Consider the following 16712-nt stretch of genomic DNA (forward strand, 5'->3'; position numbering starts at 1 on the left):
AAGCAGAGCTCTCAGGCCACACCCATCTCAAGCCTCCAAGGCTCCTCCAACAGCAGGCAGTCCACTTAACACAGACATAGTATAAAAAAAAAAAAAAAACCTCACAGTGAGGGAAGAAGAATTAACAATGCCAAGCAACAAACACAAAAATCGAGGGAACAAGATCAACGATGACACTATGACGCCTCCAAGGAAACAAAACACCCCAAGCCAAGATTATGAAGATGATGAGATAGAAGAAATGCAAGATACGGATTTCAAAAAATTTATGATAAGAACATTTAGAAGTTTTCAAAAGCAAATCCTTGAACTACAGAAATCCTTATTGGACAGGATTGAAAATCTCTCTCGTGAAAATGAAATTTTAAGGAAGAATCAAAATGAAACGCACAAACTAGTAGAACAGGAAAGTGTGATAGTGAAGAGAAATCAAAATGAAATGAAGAGCTCAATAGATCAAATGACAAACACATTAGAAAGTGTAAAAAACAGAGTCAGTGAAACAGAAGAGAGAATATCGGACTTAGAAGACAGAGCACAGGAAAACATGCAGTCAAACCAAAGAAAAGAAGAGGAAATTAGAAATCTAAAAAATATTGTTGGGAATCTACAGGATAGTATTACAAAAACCAACATTCGAGTTCATGGAGTTCCTGAAGGCATGGAGAGAGAGAAAGCATTAGAAGGCCTTTTTAGTGAGATACTAGCAGAGAACTTTCTGGGTTTGGAGAAGGTCAGAGACATCCTAGTACAGGAAGCTTATAGAACCCCCAATACACATGACCAAAAGAGATCCTCACCACAACACATTGTAATTAAACTCACCACAGTGAAACATGCAATGTGCAAGAGAGAAACGTCAGATTACTCTCAGAGGATCTCCAATCAGCCTCACAGCAGACTTCTCATCAGAAACACTACAGGCTAGGAGGGAATGGCGAGACATAGCACAGGTGCTAAGAGAGAAAAATTGCCAGCCCAGAATATTATATCCTGCTAAGCTCTCATTTGTGAATGAAGGTGAAATAAAGACCTTTCATAGCAAACAGAAATTGAAAGACTTTGCTGCCACTCGTCCGGCCCTGCAAAAGATACTTAAAGATGTGCTACACTCAGAAACACAGAAACACGGCCATCAATATGAAAGAAGGTAGAGGAAGAAAACCGACCATTACAAGAGCATGGGAAGCTCAAAGCATATACTAGAAAATATCTCCGGGAAAATGCAGGGCAAAGTCACTATGTATCAATAGTCACATTAAATGTTAATAGACTTAAGTCTCCAGTTAAAAGACACCGAATGGCTGATTGGCTTAAGGAACAAAACCCAACTATTTGTTGCCTACAAGAAACACATCTCTCTAACAAAGATGCATGCAGACTGAAAGTGAAAGGTTGGAAAAAGATATTGCATGCCAAGAGAAACCAAAAAAAAGCAGGTGTAGCCGTATTAATGTCAGACAAAATAAACTTTAATACAAAAACTGTTAAGAGAGACAAAGAGGGGCACTATAAAATGATTAAGGGTTCAATTCAACATGAAGATGTAACTATTATAAATGTATATGCACCTAATTACAGGGCACCGGTCTATTTAAAAGATATGTTAAGGGAATTAAAGGGAGAGTTAGATTCCAATACAATATTACTGGGGGACTTCAATACTCCACTCTCAGGAATAGACAGATCACCCGGACAGAAGATCAACAAGGAAACAGCAGGTTTAATCGACACTATTGCCCAAATGGATCTAACAGAAATCTACAGAACTTTCAATCCTACATCTAAAGACTTTACATTCTTCTCAGCAGTGCATGGAACCTTCTCTAGGATTGACCACATACTAGGTCATAAAGCAAGGGAAATGCAAATCAAAACCACAATGAGGTTTCACCTCACCCTGGTTAGAATGGCTCACATACAGAAATCTACCAATAACACATGCTGGCGAGGATGTGGGGAAAAAGGGACACTAACCCACTGTTGGTGGGAATGCAAACTGGTCAAGCCACTATGGAAGTCAGTCTGGAGATTCCTCAGAAACCTGAAGACAACCCTACCATTTGACCCAGCCAGCCCACTCCTTGGAATTTACCCAAAGGAACTTAAATTGGCTAACAAAAAAGTGGTCTGCACCCTAATGTTTATTGCAGCACAATTTACAATAGCCAAGACCTGGAACCAACCTAAATGCCCATCAACGGTAGACTGGATAAAGAAATTATGGGATATGTACTCTTTAGAATACTATACCGCAGTAAAAAACAATGAAATCCAGTCATTTGCAACAAAATGGAGGAATCTGGAACACATCATGCTGAGTGAAATAAGCCAGTCCCAAAGGGACAAATACCATATGTTCTCCCTGATCGGTGACAACTGACTGAACACCAAAAAGGAAACCTGTTGAAGTGAAATGGACACTATGAGAAACGGTGACTTGATCAGCATAGCCCTGACTGTTAATGAACAACTTAATACATTATCCCTCTTAGTATTTTTTTTGTCTGTTCTACTTAATACCACTGGTTTAATTCTGTAATTAATACACAGTTATTCTTAAGTGTTGAAATTTAACTGAAATGTGATCCCTGTTAAACATAAGAGTGGGAATAAGAGAGGGAAGAGATGTATGATTTGGGACATGCTCAAGCTGACTTGCCCCAAATGGTAGAATTAGAAACATACCAGGGGATTCCAATTCAATCCCATCAAGGTGGCATGTACCAATGCCATCTCACTAGTCCCAGTGATAAATTTCAGTTCACAATTGATCATAATGAAAGGACTAAGAGTCAAAGGGATCACATAAATAAGTCTTTTGCCTGCTAATACTAACTGACAGAATAAATAAAGGGGAGAGCGATCCAACATGGGAAGCGAGATACACAGCAGACTCATAGAATGGCAGATGTCCTAAACAGCACTCTGGCCTCAGAATCAGCCCTAAAGGCATTCGGATCTGGCTGAAAAGCCCATGAGAGTATTTCAGGCACAGAAAGCCAAGACACTCTGGCAAAAAAACCAACCAACCAAACAAACAAAAAAAACCTAAATGAAAGATCTCTGTGAGTGAGATCCCAGTGGAAGAACAGGTCTTCAAAGAAGGAGGTACCTTTCTCTGAAGGGAGGAGAGAACTTCCACTTTGACTATGACCTTGTCTAAATAAGATAAGAGTTGGTGAACTCAAAAGGCTTCCATAGCCTTGGAAACTCATGACTGGAGCATAGGGAGATTACTGATGCCATAAACAGGAGTGTCAATTTGTAAAGTCAACAACAGGAGTCACTGTGCACTTACTCCTCATGTAGGATCTCTGTCCTTAATGTGCTGTACATTGAGATTTAATGCTATAACGAGTACTCAAACAGTATATTTCCTCTTCTTTTCTTTGGTTTTTCTGTATGTTTTCCTGTGCTCTGTCTTCTAAGTCCGATATTCTCTCTTCTGCTTTACTGACTCTGTTTTTAAGGCTCTCTAATGTGTTTGTCATTTGATCTATTGAGCTCTTCATTTCATTTTGATTTCTCTTCACTATCACACTTTCCTGTTCTACTACTAGTTTGTGCATTTCATTTTGATTCTTCCTTAAAATTTCATTTTCACGAGAGAGATTTTCAATCCTGTCCAATAAGGATTTCTGTAGTTCAAGGATTTGCTTTTGAAAACTTCTAAATGTTCTTATCATAAATTTTTTGAAATCCGTATCTTGCTTTTCTTCTATCTCATCATCTTCATAATCTTGGCTTGGGGTGTTTTGTTTATTTGGAGGCATCGTAGTGTCATCGTTGATCTTGTTCCCTCGATTTTTGTGTTTGTTGCTTGGCATCGTTAATTCTTCTTTCGTCACTGTGTGTTTTTTGTTTTTAATTTTTTTAATTTTATACTATGTCTGTGTTAAGTGGACTGCCTGCTGTTGGAGGAGCCTTGGAGGCTTGAGATGGGTGTGGCCTGAGAGCTCTGCTTGGTTCTTCCAGTTTATGGGTGTGCAAATGTGACACCCTCAGGTTATGCGTGGTAAATGTCTCTCTTTTTATTTATTTATTTTATTTTTTCAGGAGGTAAGTAGTACCGCACCGGATGGCTGTGCAGAATTGATGGTATTTAGCTTCCGATCTCTGGCTTCTACCCAAAGAGTCTGTGCAGGCTCTGTTTCTCCTCTGAACTCCCACTGGGTTGCCTAGGCTACTGAATTGTAGTGACTCAGTTCCTTAGCTCTCCCCTGTTGTTATGTAAATCCAGAGAGGGGGCCTGCTCTTTGTCTCTTGCAAACTTTTGCAAGCCTTGCAGCCTTGCAACCTTTGCAAGGTTGGCAGAGAGAGAAACCCCCCACCCTTTTTCCTTCTCTCCTGTAGTCAGTCTGGTGCACTTTCCCGCTCCCCTCTAGATTCTGACTGCCGTTTCCCCGCCAATGTCTCCGGTTACTAAGCTCACCTCCCCTTCCAATGCCGATGTGTGGACTCGGAGCCCTGGGCGTCCCAACTCTCCCCGCTGTTGTCTGTGTGACATCCACTCCCCTTCCTGCACTGGCGCGCAGACCCTGCCTAGTTTGTTTTAGGGTATCACCTGTTGCTTTGACTATTGGGACAGGGAGCAAGCCCATTCATTGCTGGGGAAAGGATGAACTGGTGCAGCCTTCTTAGATGATTGTGTGACAATACCATGACAAGTTGAAGATGTGTTCTGCTCTGTGGCTGTCCTCGAGCCACTCTTGTACCTATTGTTGTTCCCTTTGTGGGTGAAACAGTGGAAAGACCTTTTCTCAAGTAAGTCAACTGTAGGACACACTGAAGATATACAGCCCTTAAATTCAGTGTTAGATAAACATCGTTCAACAGATAACTCAGAAACAGAAGGTTCAATGAAAATAGTATGATAGAGTATATCATTTTCCCCAGCTTTTCAAATACAATATGAGTAATTATCTGTTTTTGCACACTCACACAGTAGAAGTACACAGCACATGCTGGATAATAGTACTTGCCAGTTCAAGGTCAGGATTTGTCTCTGGAGAGAGAAGAGATTATTTTGCATCTCAAGGCTGTTAAGAGTACATTGCCTGATTTACTGCAAGTGGTGGTTGTTCATAGGGACTACAGATACATTTCTTTGTCTCTCAAATTTAAAAGCTGGTGCAGACTTTTAAAAAAGTGCTTTTTGTTAATGTCATCTGTTCATAGTTAGAAGTGCTTGTTGTCCCCGGGGCCATGTCTGTAGCAGTGAAGAAGATGACAAGATCTTTTCTCATGGAGTGCACAACTGAGGAATGACAATTGACAAGTGGAAAAAATGATTGTACTCTTGACTGACACTAAACACTACAAACGAAATAAAGCTGAGTGCTGAGACCAGGAGTGGAGAGGGTTCAGGGAAGGGCTCCTGTAAGGACCTGACTGTTTACTATGAGGAGCAGTTTAAGAAGAGCAAGCAGGTGGGAATTTGGGGGCAAAGCAACCCAGGCAGAGATAAAAGCTTTCAGAAGGTTATGCTTAAAAATTGCAGTAGGATATGTAGGAATAAAATACTTAGGAACAGCTTAACAAAAGAAGTGGAAACTTACACTATAGTCAGAAAACATTTTTGAAATATGTTAAAGAAAACCTAAATAAATGGTTTGTAGACTACAGAACACTATTGGTAAGAGGCAGCATTTCCGAAATTGACCCAGTGATAGAATTCACTCTTTTTTCGTTACATTAAATTAGCTTGTTGCCACTTTAGAAAGCTATGAACTGGTTGGGCCCAGTCCTTATTGCTTCTGAGCTAACTTCCTGGCAGACACTGATGAGCTGATCCTATAAAACAGCAAGGCACACAGTGTGGCCCACGCACAGTAAAGGAGGAGGGGAAGTTGGTGGCAGTGTTGTTGGAGAGGTTGGCAGGGTTTCTGGATCATGAAACCATGCGCTGTGCTGGGGAACTGCCATATTGGCATGTATTTGTGTCATATCACTGATGGACCTAAACATTATCTTAATTAACACAGAAGTAGCAGTGCTTGTCATGGAATGTTTAGAAGATTCAAACTAGATTCAATCTATATTTTTCAAGATTGTACCACTTGAGGTAATGACAGTTAACATTTAATTTTTTCTTCTAGTCTTGAATGAGTTTACTTACAAATTTTTTTTTGAGATAGCATTTTTATTTTACTGTATAGTCAAAGGCTTAATGGCTCTGCTAAATAAAGAGTTCAACAGATAAAAAGTGCAACTGTCTAATCCAGTAGGAAAATCAGCAAGGCTGTAAACAATAATCATATGAAAAGATGTTGAATCTCACTCATATAAAATAAATTTTAAAATCAGGCATTTCTCAGATTTCATAATAAAACTTTTTTTTTTTAAAGATTTATTTATTTCTATGAAAGAGTTACACAGAGAGAGAAGGAGAGGCAGAGAGAGAGAGAGGTCTTCCATCCGCTGGTTCACTTCCCTAGGTGACCACAATGGCCAGAGCTGTGCTGATACAAAGCCAGGAGCCAGGAGCTCCTTCCAGGTTGCTCATGCGGGTGCAGGGGCCCAAGGAGTTGGGCCATCTTCTACTGCTTTCCTAGGCCATAGCAGAGAGCTGGATTGAAGTGGAGCAGCTGGGTCTCGAACCAGCGCCCATATGGGATGCCGGCAGTGCAGGTGGTGGCTTTACCCACCGTGCTGCCCCTGAACTTAAACTGCCCAATACTCCTAAGGGAAACAAAAGTGAGATTCATGGCTTTTCTTTTGGCAAGCCAATCCACACATCTTCTGATTAATTTCTTTCAGGTGGAACTGATCAGAATAATGTTCAACATCAACCCCTTGGAGAACCTGAAGCTGTACATCAGCAGCCGGCCCCCCCTGGTGGTCTTTATGATCAGTGTCAGCGCCATGGCAATAGCTTTCCTGACCTTGGGCTACTTCTTCAAAATCAAGGAGATTAAATCACCAGAAATGGCAGAGGTACAGTCTATTCTGACTTCTCTCAGGCTGACTTGACCTTGTAGAATGGGGAAACGCCTGTGGGCTCACCAGACATCTTTCCTTGGTTGTTTCTTTTGTCTCCTAGTGACAAAGGTCAGTATTTATTAGAAATTTTCTGTTTCCCATCTCCCTGTGACTAGTTTTGTTGATGAGAAACTTAGTTACTGTTTGATTTAAATACTAGTGCCAGTTTCAGTTAGCTTGTTTCAGCAGTGAAACATGCATTTATGTATATTATATATAAATAACTTATGTCATTGTTTTTATTCTGATTTTTAGTTCAGCTGAATATCATTTTTCAAAAGATTTGTTTGAAAGGCATAGGATTAAGGAGTGTCAGAGAGAGAGAGAGAGAGAGATTCAGTCTTGTATCTACAGATTCACTCCCCAAATGGCCACAACAGCCCAAGCTGGGCTAGGCTGAAGCCAGGAGCCAGAACCTCCATCCAGGTCTCCCACTTGGGTGACAAGGGCCCAAGTCTTTGGGGCCATCTTCTGCTATCTTCACAGGCGCATTAGCAGGAAGCTGGATGGGAAGCAGAGCTGCTGGGACGTGAACCAGCGCTATGATTTGGGATGCTGGTGTTGCAACGAGCAGCTTACCCTGTTGTACCACAATGCCAGTATATTTGAAGAGCATATTTGGAGACTATATTTTAAAAGTGATTTGTGTCAAGAAGTTAGAAAACATGCATCTATTCATATGAATTAGTTCACTCCAACTTTAGGAAACTTGATTTTTTTTTTTTTTCAAAAGGATTTATTTATTTGAAAGGCAGAGAGACAGAGGGAGGGAGAAACAGAGAAAGATCCATCTTCCTTCTGCTGATTCACTGTGCTGGTCCAGTTCAAGGCCAGGAGTCCCATAACTCAATCTGAGTCCTGACATCGGTGGCAGGGGCCTATTACTTTTGCATCCATCCAGTGCTTTCTCAGTTGCATTAGTGGGGAACTTGAACAGAAGCCCAGTAGTTGGGACTTGAACTCCAGTATAGGGTGTTGGTATCTGCTGGTATTGCACATGGGAGATTAACCTACTACTCTACAATGCTGGTCATTGAACATTGATATTTTAAAGCTATATATCATAGTTTTATCAGCTTTACTTATGATTTAAAAAAGTATTCATTTGTTTGAGAGACAAAGGGAGAGAGGGACAGACAGACTCATTCAGTGGTTCACTTTCCAGATGCTCACAATAGTCAGGACTGGGTTGGGTTGAAGCCAGGAGTTGGGAGCTCAGTCCAGGTCTCCCCCTGTGGGGACAGGAACCCAATCACTTGAGCCATCACTGCTGTTTTCCAGGGTCTGCATTAGCAGGAAGTTGGAGTCAGGAGCTAGAGCTGGGTATAAATCCAGATATTCTGATATGAGGTGCAGGTGTCTTAATCAGCATCTTTACTGCTAGGCCAAAGGCCAACCTCTGCTAATGGCTTTTTACATCATTTAATTTTTTTTTTTTAAATTTAAGAGGCAGAAAGAGGGAGAGAAAAAGAGAAATACAGAGCACTCCCATCTGCTAGTTTATTTCTCAGATGTCCATAACATTGAGGAAGCTGATGCTCAATCCAGGTCTCTCAAATGGGGCCCAGAAACCCAACTGTTGGGTAATTACTGCTGCCTCCTAGGATCTGCATTAGGAGGAAGTTGGACTCTGGGTCAGGAATTGAACCCAGCTGCTTGCGGTGTGGGATGTGGGCATCCTAGTGACTTAACCACTTGGGCAGATACCTGTTGCTTTCCCCCTTTTTAAAAATCATTTAAAAAATTATTTGAGGGGTAGAGAGACTGACACAATAATGACTGTTTCTTCTTTACTGGTCAGGAAGGGATCCTAAAGAAATTCAAATACAGGTATCTTTTTAACAGGAGAACTTCATTATCTATAATCATGCCATCTAGATTGTAGGGGATAGGCAAATGGATACATCCAGTTGCAATCCTACTAAAAATGTCATATGCGAGGATATTTCAGAAAGGTTATGGAAAAGGAAATTAAAGATTATTTTGGTGCACAATTTTTAGAAGAGTTTTTTCCATAATAATTTTCCACACGTTTTTTTGAACTGCTCTTGTTACTACTTATCATGATGTTAAAAAAGTAGAACATTTGACATCTTGGGGCTAGCCCAAATTGTGTTTTAAAATTAATCCTAGTGTTAGAGTAATGAGAAAGTGTAATTTGATTTGTCTTCACATTTGGCAACTTTTTATAAACCAATGTTGCTTGGTGGAGAGAAGTTGTAGTTAACAGCCTACTTCATCTTTGGATTTCTGCTAAAATTAACATAGACCCTGGTGTGTCATTCACAATGTTGGTATCTATGAACCATGACAGTAATAGCTGTATGTGTGTTTTTAAAAATAAATGTATTAATTTTATTTATTTGAAAGACAATTTCAATTTCTGGGTCATTCTCCAAATGCCTATGACAGTGGAGGCTGGGCTAGGCCAAAACTGGGTGCTGGAAACTCCATATACATCTTTCATGTGGGTGACAGGAACCCAAGTACTTGAGCCATCATATGCTGCTTCCTAGGGTGTGCATTAGCAGGGAGCTTAATTGACAGTGGGGCTAGGATTGGGACCCAGACACTCGAATATGGGTTACAGGCATCCCAAGCGGTGTCTTAACTGCTGTGCCAAACACTTGCCCTGGCAGCCTCATTTGAAAAAAAAAACAAAAAAAAACAAAAAACAAAAAACAACAACAACAACGAACTATAGTTATAATTTAGATTAATGTTTTTAATGTTTTGTTCAAGCTTTTTTAAAAAAATTATTTATTTGAAAGGTAGAGAGAGATAAACACATTTTCTTGAGTGAATTTGTTTAACCTCACAGCTTCTAATATCTTGTGCCAATGTAGAGTTCCTATTTTGCATTATGAGTATGAAAATGATTAAGAAACTCATGGTCTTCTGCCAGTACAAGAGGATGATGGCTGTCTTGCACTGTCATTGGTAATGCTGGACTCTGATTGTGGTTTTTATTGTGATGTGATGCCATCCCCAGGGCCGTGTCTGTGGTCCTGCGGCAGGAGACTCTGGTAGCTCATGTTTGTGTCTCTATTTCCTTCCGCTGAAGGACTGGAATACCTTTCTGCTGCGCTTTAATGATTTGGATTTCTGTGTGTCGGAGAATGAAACACTGAAGCATCCTACAAATGACACCACTACTCCAGAAAGCACAATGACCAGTGGGCAGGCCAGGGTATCTACCCAGTCCCCCCAGGCCCTGGAGGATTCAGGTCCAGTTAACATCTCAGTTGCAATCACTCTAACCCTGGACCCTCTGAAACCCTTTGGAGGGTACTCGCGCAACGTCACCCATCTGTATTCAACCATTTTGGGGCATCAAATTGGACTTTCAGGTATGAGATCGTTGGTGCCTTTCTTTTCAGACTTCTAGGAGGACAACTGTTAGAGTATTCTCTGTGTATGCTTTTACTTAACAGATTATTTCTTATTTCACACATATGTCTCTTTTTGTTGTGTTTGACCCATGTAAAGTCAAGAAGGAACCATTTCTAATACAGCTTCACTTATAAAGGACTCGGAATTTATTAGTCTCTTTGTAAAAGCCCATCAGGATGAGAAACTGACAAACTGTACCCTTTTCTGGCCTTGGCATTCACACACATATAATTTTTGTTTGGGCTTCTCCCATTGGAATTTTCAGTGCTTACTATACATGTGACATCACTGTTAGTCTACTTCTTGTCGAATGCCTACCATTAGCTCAGCTCTGGACTGGCTGCCAGGAAGAACTAGAAAAGCCCAGAGTTTGGTCTCTTCTCCTTGGACGATGGGATTATAGAAGAGACGAAGGAGTTAACATTTCTCAAACACTTCCGAGTGTAGTTCCTCACAAAAAACGAAGTGCTGTGTAACTGCTTGTTAAATCATTTTAAAAATAAACACGTGTAAAACATGGAGCCCAGCCCTTTGACCACTCCCAAACCTGTGAGTCTCTAAGTGACACAGGAGAGGGACGGGGAAGCAGTGGGACCTGGAATGATGAGCAAAGATGGCCCATGGCAGCCCTGGGCCTTGGATGAATGACCTTTGGTTCTTCAGTTTCCAAAAGCCATTTTAAGAAGTCCTTAAAGGGATTTTTGTTTAGAAGTGACTGTTCCCGTAACAGCTCTCTCCTAGTCGGGGTCCAGGTGACTTCTGGGTTTTGCATATAGCAGGTAGACCTTTTTCTTCTGCTGTGATTTTAGAACACTTAGGTTTTCATTTAGGCTTCATCACTATCCAGGTCCACGACCTTTCTTTTTCTTTTTTTAAGATTTATTTATTTTATTTGAAAGAGTTACACAGAGAGAGGAGAGGCAGAGAGAGGTCTTCCGTCCGATGGTTCACTCCCCCTGATGGCCGCAACGGCTGGAGCTGTGCTGATCCAAAGCCAGGAGCCAGGAGCCTCTTCCAGTCTCCCATGCGGGTGCAGGGTCCCAAGGACTTGGTCCATCTTCTACTGATTTCCCAGGCCAAAGCAGAGAACTGGATCGGCAGAGGAGTAGCTGGGACTAGAACCAGCGCCCATGTGGGATGCTGGCACTTCAGGCCAGGGCATTAACCCACTGCGCCACAGTGCCGGCCCCCAAGACCTTTCTTATTAAGACTCTCAGATCCTCTAATGCTCAGTTTGTTCCTCTCTAAAAGGGCAACGGTAATGCTTTTTCAGTTATATTTATTTCTTGGTAAATTTTAAGTGAATACATGTGAAAGCTGGTTGAAAATGGTTGGGAGTGCTGTATAATGCTGAAACAGTGGCCGTCATTCACCCAGCCCAAGCTTTGCAGTTCAATGCTGCCTATGCCCTTGCTTGGACTCTCCAGGTGCCGCTGAAAAGTGGCCCCTCTCCATTTGCCACTTGCTGGCTATGCTGGTTGAGCAGATGTCATAGTTGTGATCAGGTCTGTTGTTCGGGTGATAGGTGATTCCTATTTGAATCCCAGAGAATAATAAACAGATGAATCCTTACCTTTGCTAACCAAAACACTGATTTCTCTTTCCCAGGCAGGGAAGCGCATGAGGAGATAAACATCACCTTTACCCTGCCTACAGCTTGGAGCTCAGATGACTGTGCTCTTCATGGTCACTGTGAGCAAGTGGTGTTCATGGCCTGCATGACGCTCACGGCCACTCCTGGAGTGTTCCCCGTCACTGTGTAAGTGTTCCCTGCACCGGGTGGATGGGCTGTGAGTATTACTTGGGCTGCCCAGCAGTGAATGATCAGGATGACTCGCATTGTGTGATTTTGTAGAATTACCATTGCCTGAGCTTGGCCAAAAGGTGGTTTAAGTTTCATTTGAAATTCTGAAGGTAGAACTTCTGCATACAAATACCAGAAAGTTCATGCTTCTGCAGGGCAGGAGAAGTGCCTGGTTGCACTGGATATCTTTAGGCTGCCTTTCCTATGGGTAGAGAAGAGGCACATCTCAGGAAACAGAAATAAGAGCTGACCCGATGGCCAGAGCAATTTGTAGTTACAGCTCCCTAAAGTGTTGTCAAGAACATGTTAGTTCTTAAGTCAAGAGTATAAGTAGAACTTTATTTTCCACCTAACAAGTTAACTGTTTCTGAAACTTTTTTTTTTTAACATTTATTTAATGAATATAGATTTCCAAAGTACAGCTTATGGACTACATTGGTTTCCCCCCCACCCCCTGATGACTTCCCTCCCACCTGCAACCCTCCCCTTTCCCGCTCTCCCCTTCCATTCATATCAAGATTCATTTTCAATTTTCTATATATACAGAAGATCCGTTTAATATACATTAAGTAAAGATGTCAACAGTTTGCACCCACATAGAAACACAAAGTGAAAAATACTGTTTGAGTACTCGTTATAGCATTAAATCTCAATGTACAGCACATTAAGGACAGAGATCCTACATGAGGAGTAAGTGCACAGTGACTCCTGTTGTTGACTTTACAAATTGACACTCCTGTTTATGGCATCAGTAATCTCCCTTTGCTCCAGTCATGAGATTCCAAGGCTATGGAAGCCTTTTGAGTTCACCAACTCTTATCTTATTTAGACAAGGTCATAGTCAAAGTGGAAGTTCTCTCCTCCCTTCAGAGAAAGGTACAAGGCTGCAAGGCTAGAAGAATTCCCAAGAGACAAAGAGCAGGCCTGCTCTCTGGATTTACATATCAATGGGGGAGAGCTAAGGAACTGAGTCACTACAATTCAGTAGCCTAGGCAACCCAGTGGGAGTCCAGAGGAGCCAAAGACTGGAAGCTAAATACCATCAATTCTGCACAGCCATGCCCTGCGGTGTTACTTACCCCCTGAATAAATAAAATAAATAAATAAATAAAAAGAGAGAGATTTACCACGCATAACCTGAGGGTGTCACCTTTGCACACCCTTAACCTGGAAGAACCAGGCAGAGCTCTCAGGCCGCACCCATCTCAAGCCTCCAAGGCTCCTCCAACAGCAGGCAGTCCACTTAACACGGACACAGTATAAAAAAAAAAAAAAACAAAGAAAAAAAAAAAACGCAGTGACGCAAGAAGAATTAACTATGCCGAGTAACAAACACAGAAATAGAGGGAGCAAGATCAACGATGACACTATGATGGCTCCAAATAAGCAAAACACCCCAAGCCAAGAGTATGAAGATGATGAGATAGAAGAAATGCAAGATACGGATTTCAAAAAATTTATGATAAGAACATTTAGAAGTTTTCAAAAGCAAATCCTTGAACTACAGAAATCCTTAATGGACAAGATTGAAAATCTCTCTCGTGAAAACGAAATTTTAAGGAAGAGTCAAAATGAAACTCAGAAACTAGTAGAACAGGAAAGTGTGATAGTGAAGAGAAATCAAAATGAAATGAAGAGCTCAATAGATCAAATGACAAACACATTAGAAAGCCTTAAAAACAGAATGGGTGAAGCAGAAGAGAGAATATCGGACTTAGAAGATAGAGCACAGGAAAACATACAGTCAAACCAAAGAAAAGAAGAGGAAATTAGAAACCTAAAAAATATTGTTGGGAATCTACAGGATACTATTAAAAAAACCAACATTCGAGTTCTAGGAGTTCCTGAAGGCATGGAGAGAGAGAAAGGATTGGAAGGCCTTTTTAGTGAGATACTAGCAGAGAACTTTCCAGGTTTGGAGAAGGACAGAGATATCCTAGTACAGGAAGCTCATAGAACCCCCAATATTTTTAGATTTCTAATTTCCTCTTCTTTTCTTTGGTTTGACTGCATGTTTTCCTGTGCTCTGTCTTCTAAGTCCGATATTCTCTCTTCTGTTTTACTGACTCTGTTTTTTACACTTTCTAATGTGTTTGTCATTTGATCTATTGAGCTCTTCATTTCATTTTGATTTCTCTTCACTATCACACTTTCCTGTTCTACTACTAGTTTGTGCATTTCATTTTGATTCTTCCTTAAAATTTCATTTTCACGAGAGAGATTTTCAATCCTGTCCAATAAGGATTTCTGTAGTTCAAGGATTTGCTTTTGAAAACTTCTAAATGTTCTTATCATAAATTTTTTGAAATCCGTATCTTGCTTTTCTTCTATCTCATCATCTTCATAATCTTGGCTTGGGTGTTTTGTTTACTTAGAGGTGTCATAGTGTCATCATTGATCTTGTTCCCTCGATTTCTGTGTTTGTTGCTTGGCATTGTTAATTCTTCCTCTCTCACTGGGAGGTTTTTTTTTTTTTTCTCTTTTTTTTTAACTTTTATTTAATGAATATAAATTTCCAAAGTACGACTTATGGATTACAATGGCTTCCCCCCCCATACCGTCCCTCCCACCCACAACCCTCCCCTTTCCCACTCCCTCTCCCCTTCCATTCACATCAAGATTCATTTTCGATTATCTTAATATACAGAAGATCAGCTTAGTATACTTTAAGTAAGGATTTCAACAGTTTGCTCCCATGCAGAAACATAAAGTGAAAAATAATAGATGATTTTTTTTTAAATGATGATGAAATCAGAGCAGACCTATTCTCATGTTTAATCCCAGTGACAGTCAAGTTGGGAATTGATAATTTCTTTTTTTTTTTTTTTTTTTTTTTTTTACAGAGGATCAGTTTAGTATGCATTAAGTAAAGATTTCAACAGTTTGCACCCCCATAGAAACACAAAGTGAAATATATTGTTTGAGTACTCGTTACAGCATTAAATCTCAATGCACAGCACATTAAGGACAGAGATCCTACATGAGGAGTAAGTGCACAGTGACTCCTGTTGTTGACTTTACCAATTGACACTCCTGTCTATGGCATCAGTAATCTCCCTATGCTCCAGTCATGAGATTCCAAGGCTATGGAAGCCTTTTGAGTTCTCCGACTCTTATCTTGTTTAGACAAGGTCATAGTCAAAGTGGAGGTTCTCTCCTCCCTTCAGAGAAAGGCACCTCCTTCTTTGATGACCTGTTCTTTCCACTGGGATCTCACTCACAGAGATCTTTTGCCAGAGTGTCTTGGCTTTCCATGCCTGAAATACTCTCATGGGCTTTTCAGCCAGATCCGAATGCCTTTAGGGCTGATTCTGAGGCCAGAGTGCTATTTAGGACATCTGCCATTCTATGAGTCTGCTGAGTATCTCGCTTCCCATGTTGGATCGCTCTCCCCTTTATTTATTTTATCGGTTAGTGTTAGCAGGTACTAGACTTGTTTATGTGCTCCCTTTGACTCTTAGTCCTTTCATTTTGATCAATTGTGAACTGAAATTGATCACTGGGACTAGTGAGATGGCATTGGTACATGCCACCTTGATGGGATTGAATTGGAATCCCCTGGTACGTTTCTAATTCTACCATTTGGGGCAAGACAGCTTGAGCATGTCCCAAATTGTACATCCCTTCTCTCTCTTATTCCCACTCTTATGTTTAACAGGGATCACATTTCAGTTAAATTTCAACACTTAAGAATAACTGTGTATTCATTACAGAATTAAACCAGTCATATTAAGTAGAACAGATAAAAAAACTACTAGGAGGGATAATGTATTAAGTTGTTCATTAACAGTCAGGGCTATGCTGTTCAAGTCACCGTTTCTCATAGTGTCCATTTCACTTCAACAGGTTTCCTTTTTGGTGTTCAGTCAGTTGTCACCGATCAGGGAGAACATATGGTATTTGTCCCTTTGGGACTGGCTTATTTCACTCAGCATGATGTGTTCCAGATTCCTCCATTTTGTTGCAAATGACTGGATTTCATTGTTTCTTACTGCGGTATAGTATTCTAAAGAGTACATATCCCATAATTTCTTTATCCAGTCTACCGTTGATGGGCATTTAGGTTGGTTCCAGTTCTTAGCTATTGTGAATTGAGCTGCAATAAACATTAGGGTGCAGACCGCTTTTTTGTTTGCCAATTTAAATTCCTTTGGGTAAATTCCAAGGAGTGGGATGGCTGGGTCGGACGGTAGGGTTATCTTCAGGTTTCTGAGGAATCTCCAGACTGACTTCCATAGTGGCTTGACCAGTTTGCATTCCCACCAACAGTGGGTTAGTGTCCCTTTTTCCCCACATCCTCGCCAGCATGTGTTGTTGGTAGATTTCTGCATGTGAGCCATTCTAACCGGGGTGAGGTGAAACCTCATTGTGGTTTTGATTTGTATTTCCCTGATTGCTAGTGATCTTGAACATTTTTTCATGTGCCTGTTGGCCATTTGGATTTCCTCTTTTGAAAAATGTCTATTAAGGTCCTTGGCCCATCTCTTAAGTGGGTTGTTGGTTTTGTTGTTGTGGAGTTTCTTGATCTCTT

General features: G+C 40.9%; 1 protein-coding gene across 3 annotated transcripts in view; it reads left to right on the forward strand.

Moving 5' to 3' along the window:
• The window catches only part of TMEM248 (transmembrane protein 248), a 46188-nt gene that overhangs the window by 16824 nt on the left and 12652 nt on the right, over positions 1–16712 (forward strand). For 2 of the 3 annotated variants that reach the window (XM_017338226.3, XM_070064759.1), the window contains exons 2-4: positions 6763–6939; positions 10049–10334; positions 11986–12136. In XM_017338226.3, the coding sequence (XP_017193715.1) occupies positions 6781–6939; positions 10049–10334; positions 11986–12136 (596 nt within the window). In that variant the 5' untranslated portion in view covers positions 6763–6780. Of the gene's footprint in view, positions 1–6762; positions 6940–6969; positions 7054–10048; positions 10335–11985; positions 12137–16712 lie in introns of those variants that run through there. The other variant, XM_051836344.1, reaches the window with a different exon arrangement.

Source organism: Oryctolagus cuniculus, chromosome 19, assembly GCF_964237555.1.
Source record: "Oryctolagus cuniculus chromosome 19, mOryCun1.1, whole genome shotgun sequence".
Taxonomy (NCBI): domain Eukaryota; kingdom Metazoa; phylum Chordata; class Mammalia; order Lagomorpha; family Leporidae; genus Oryctolagus; species Oryctolagus cuniculus.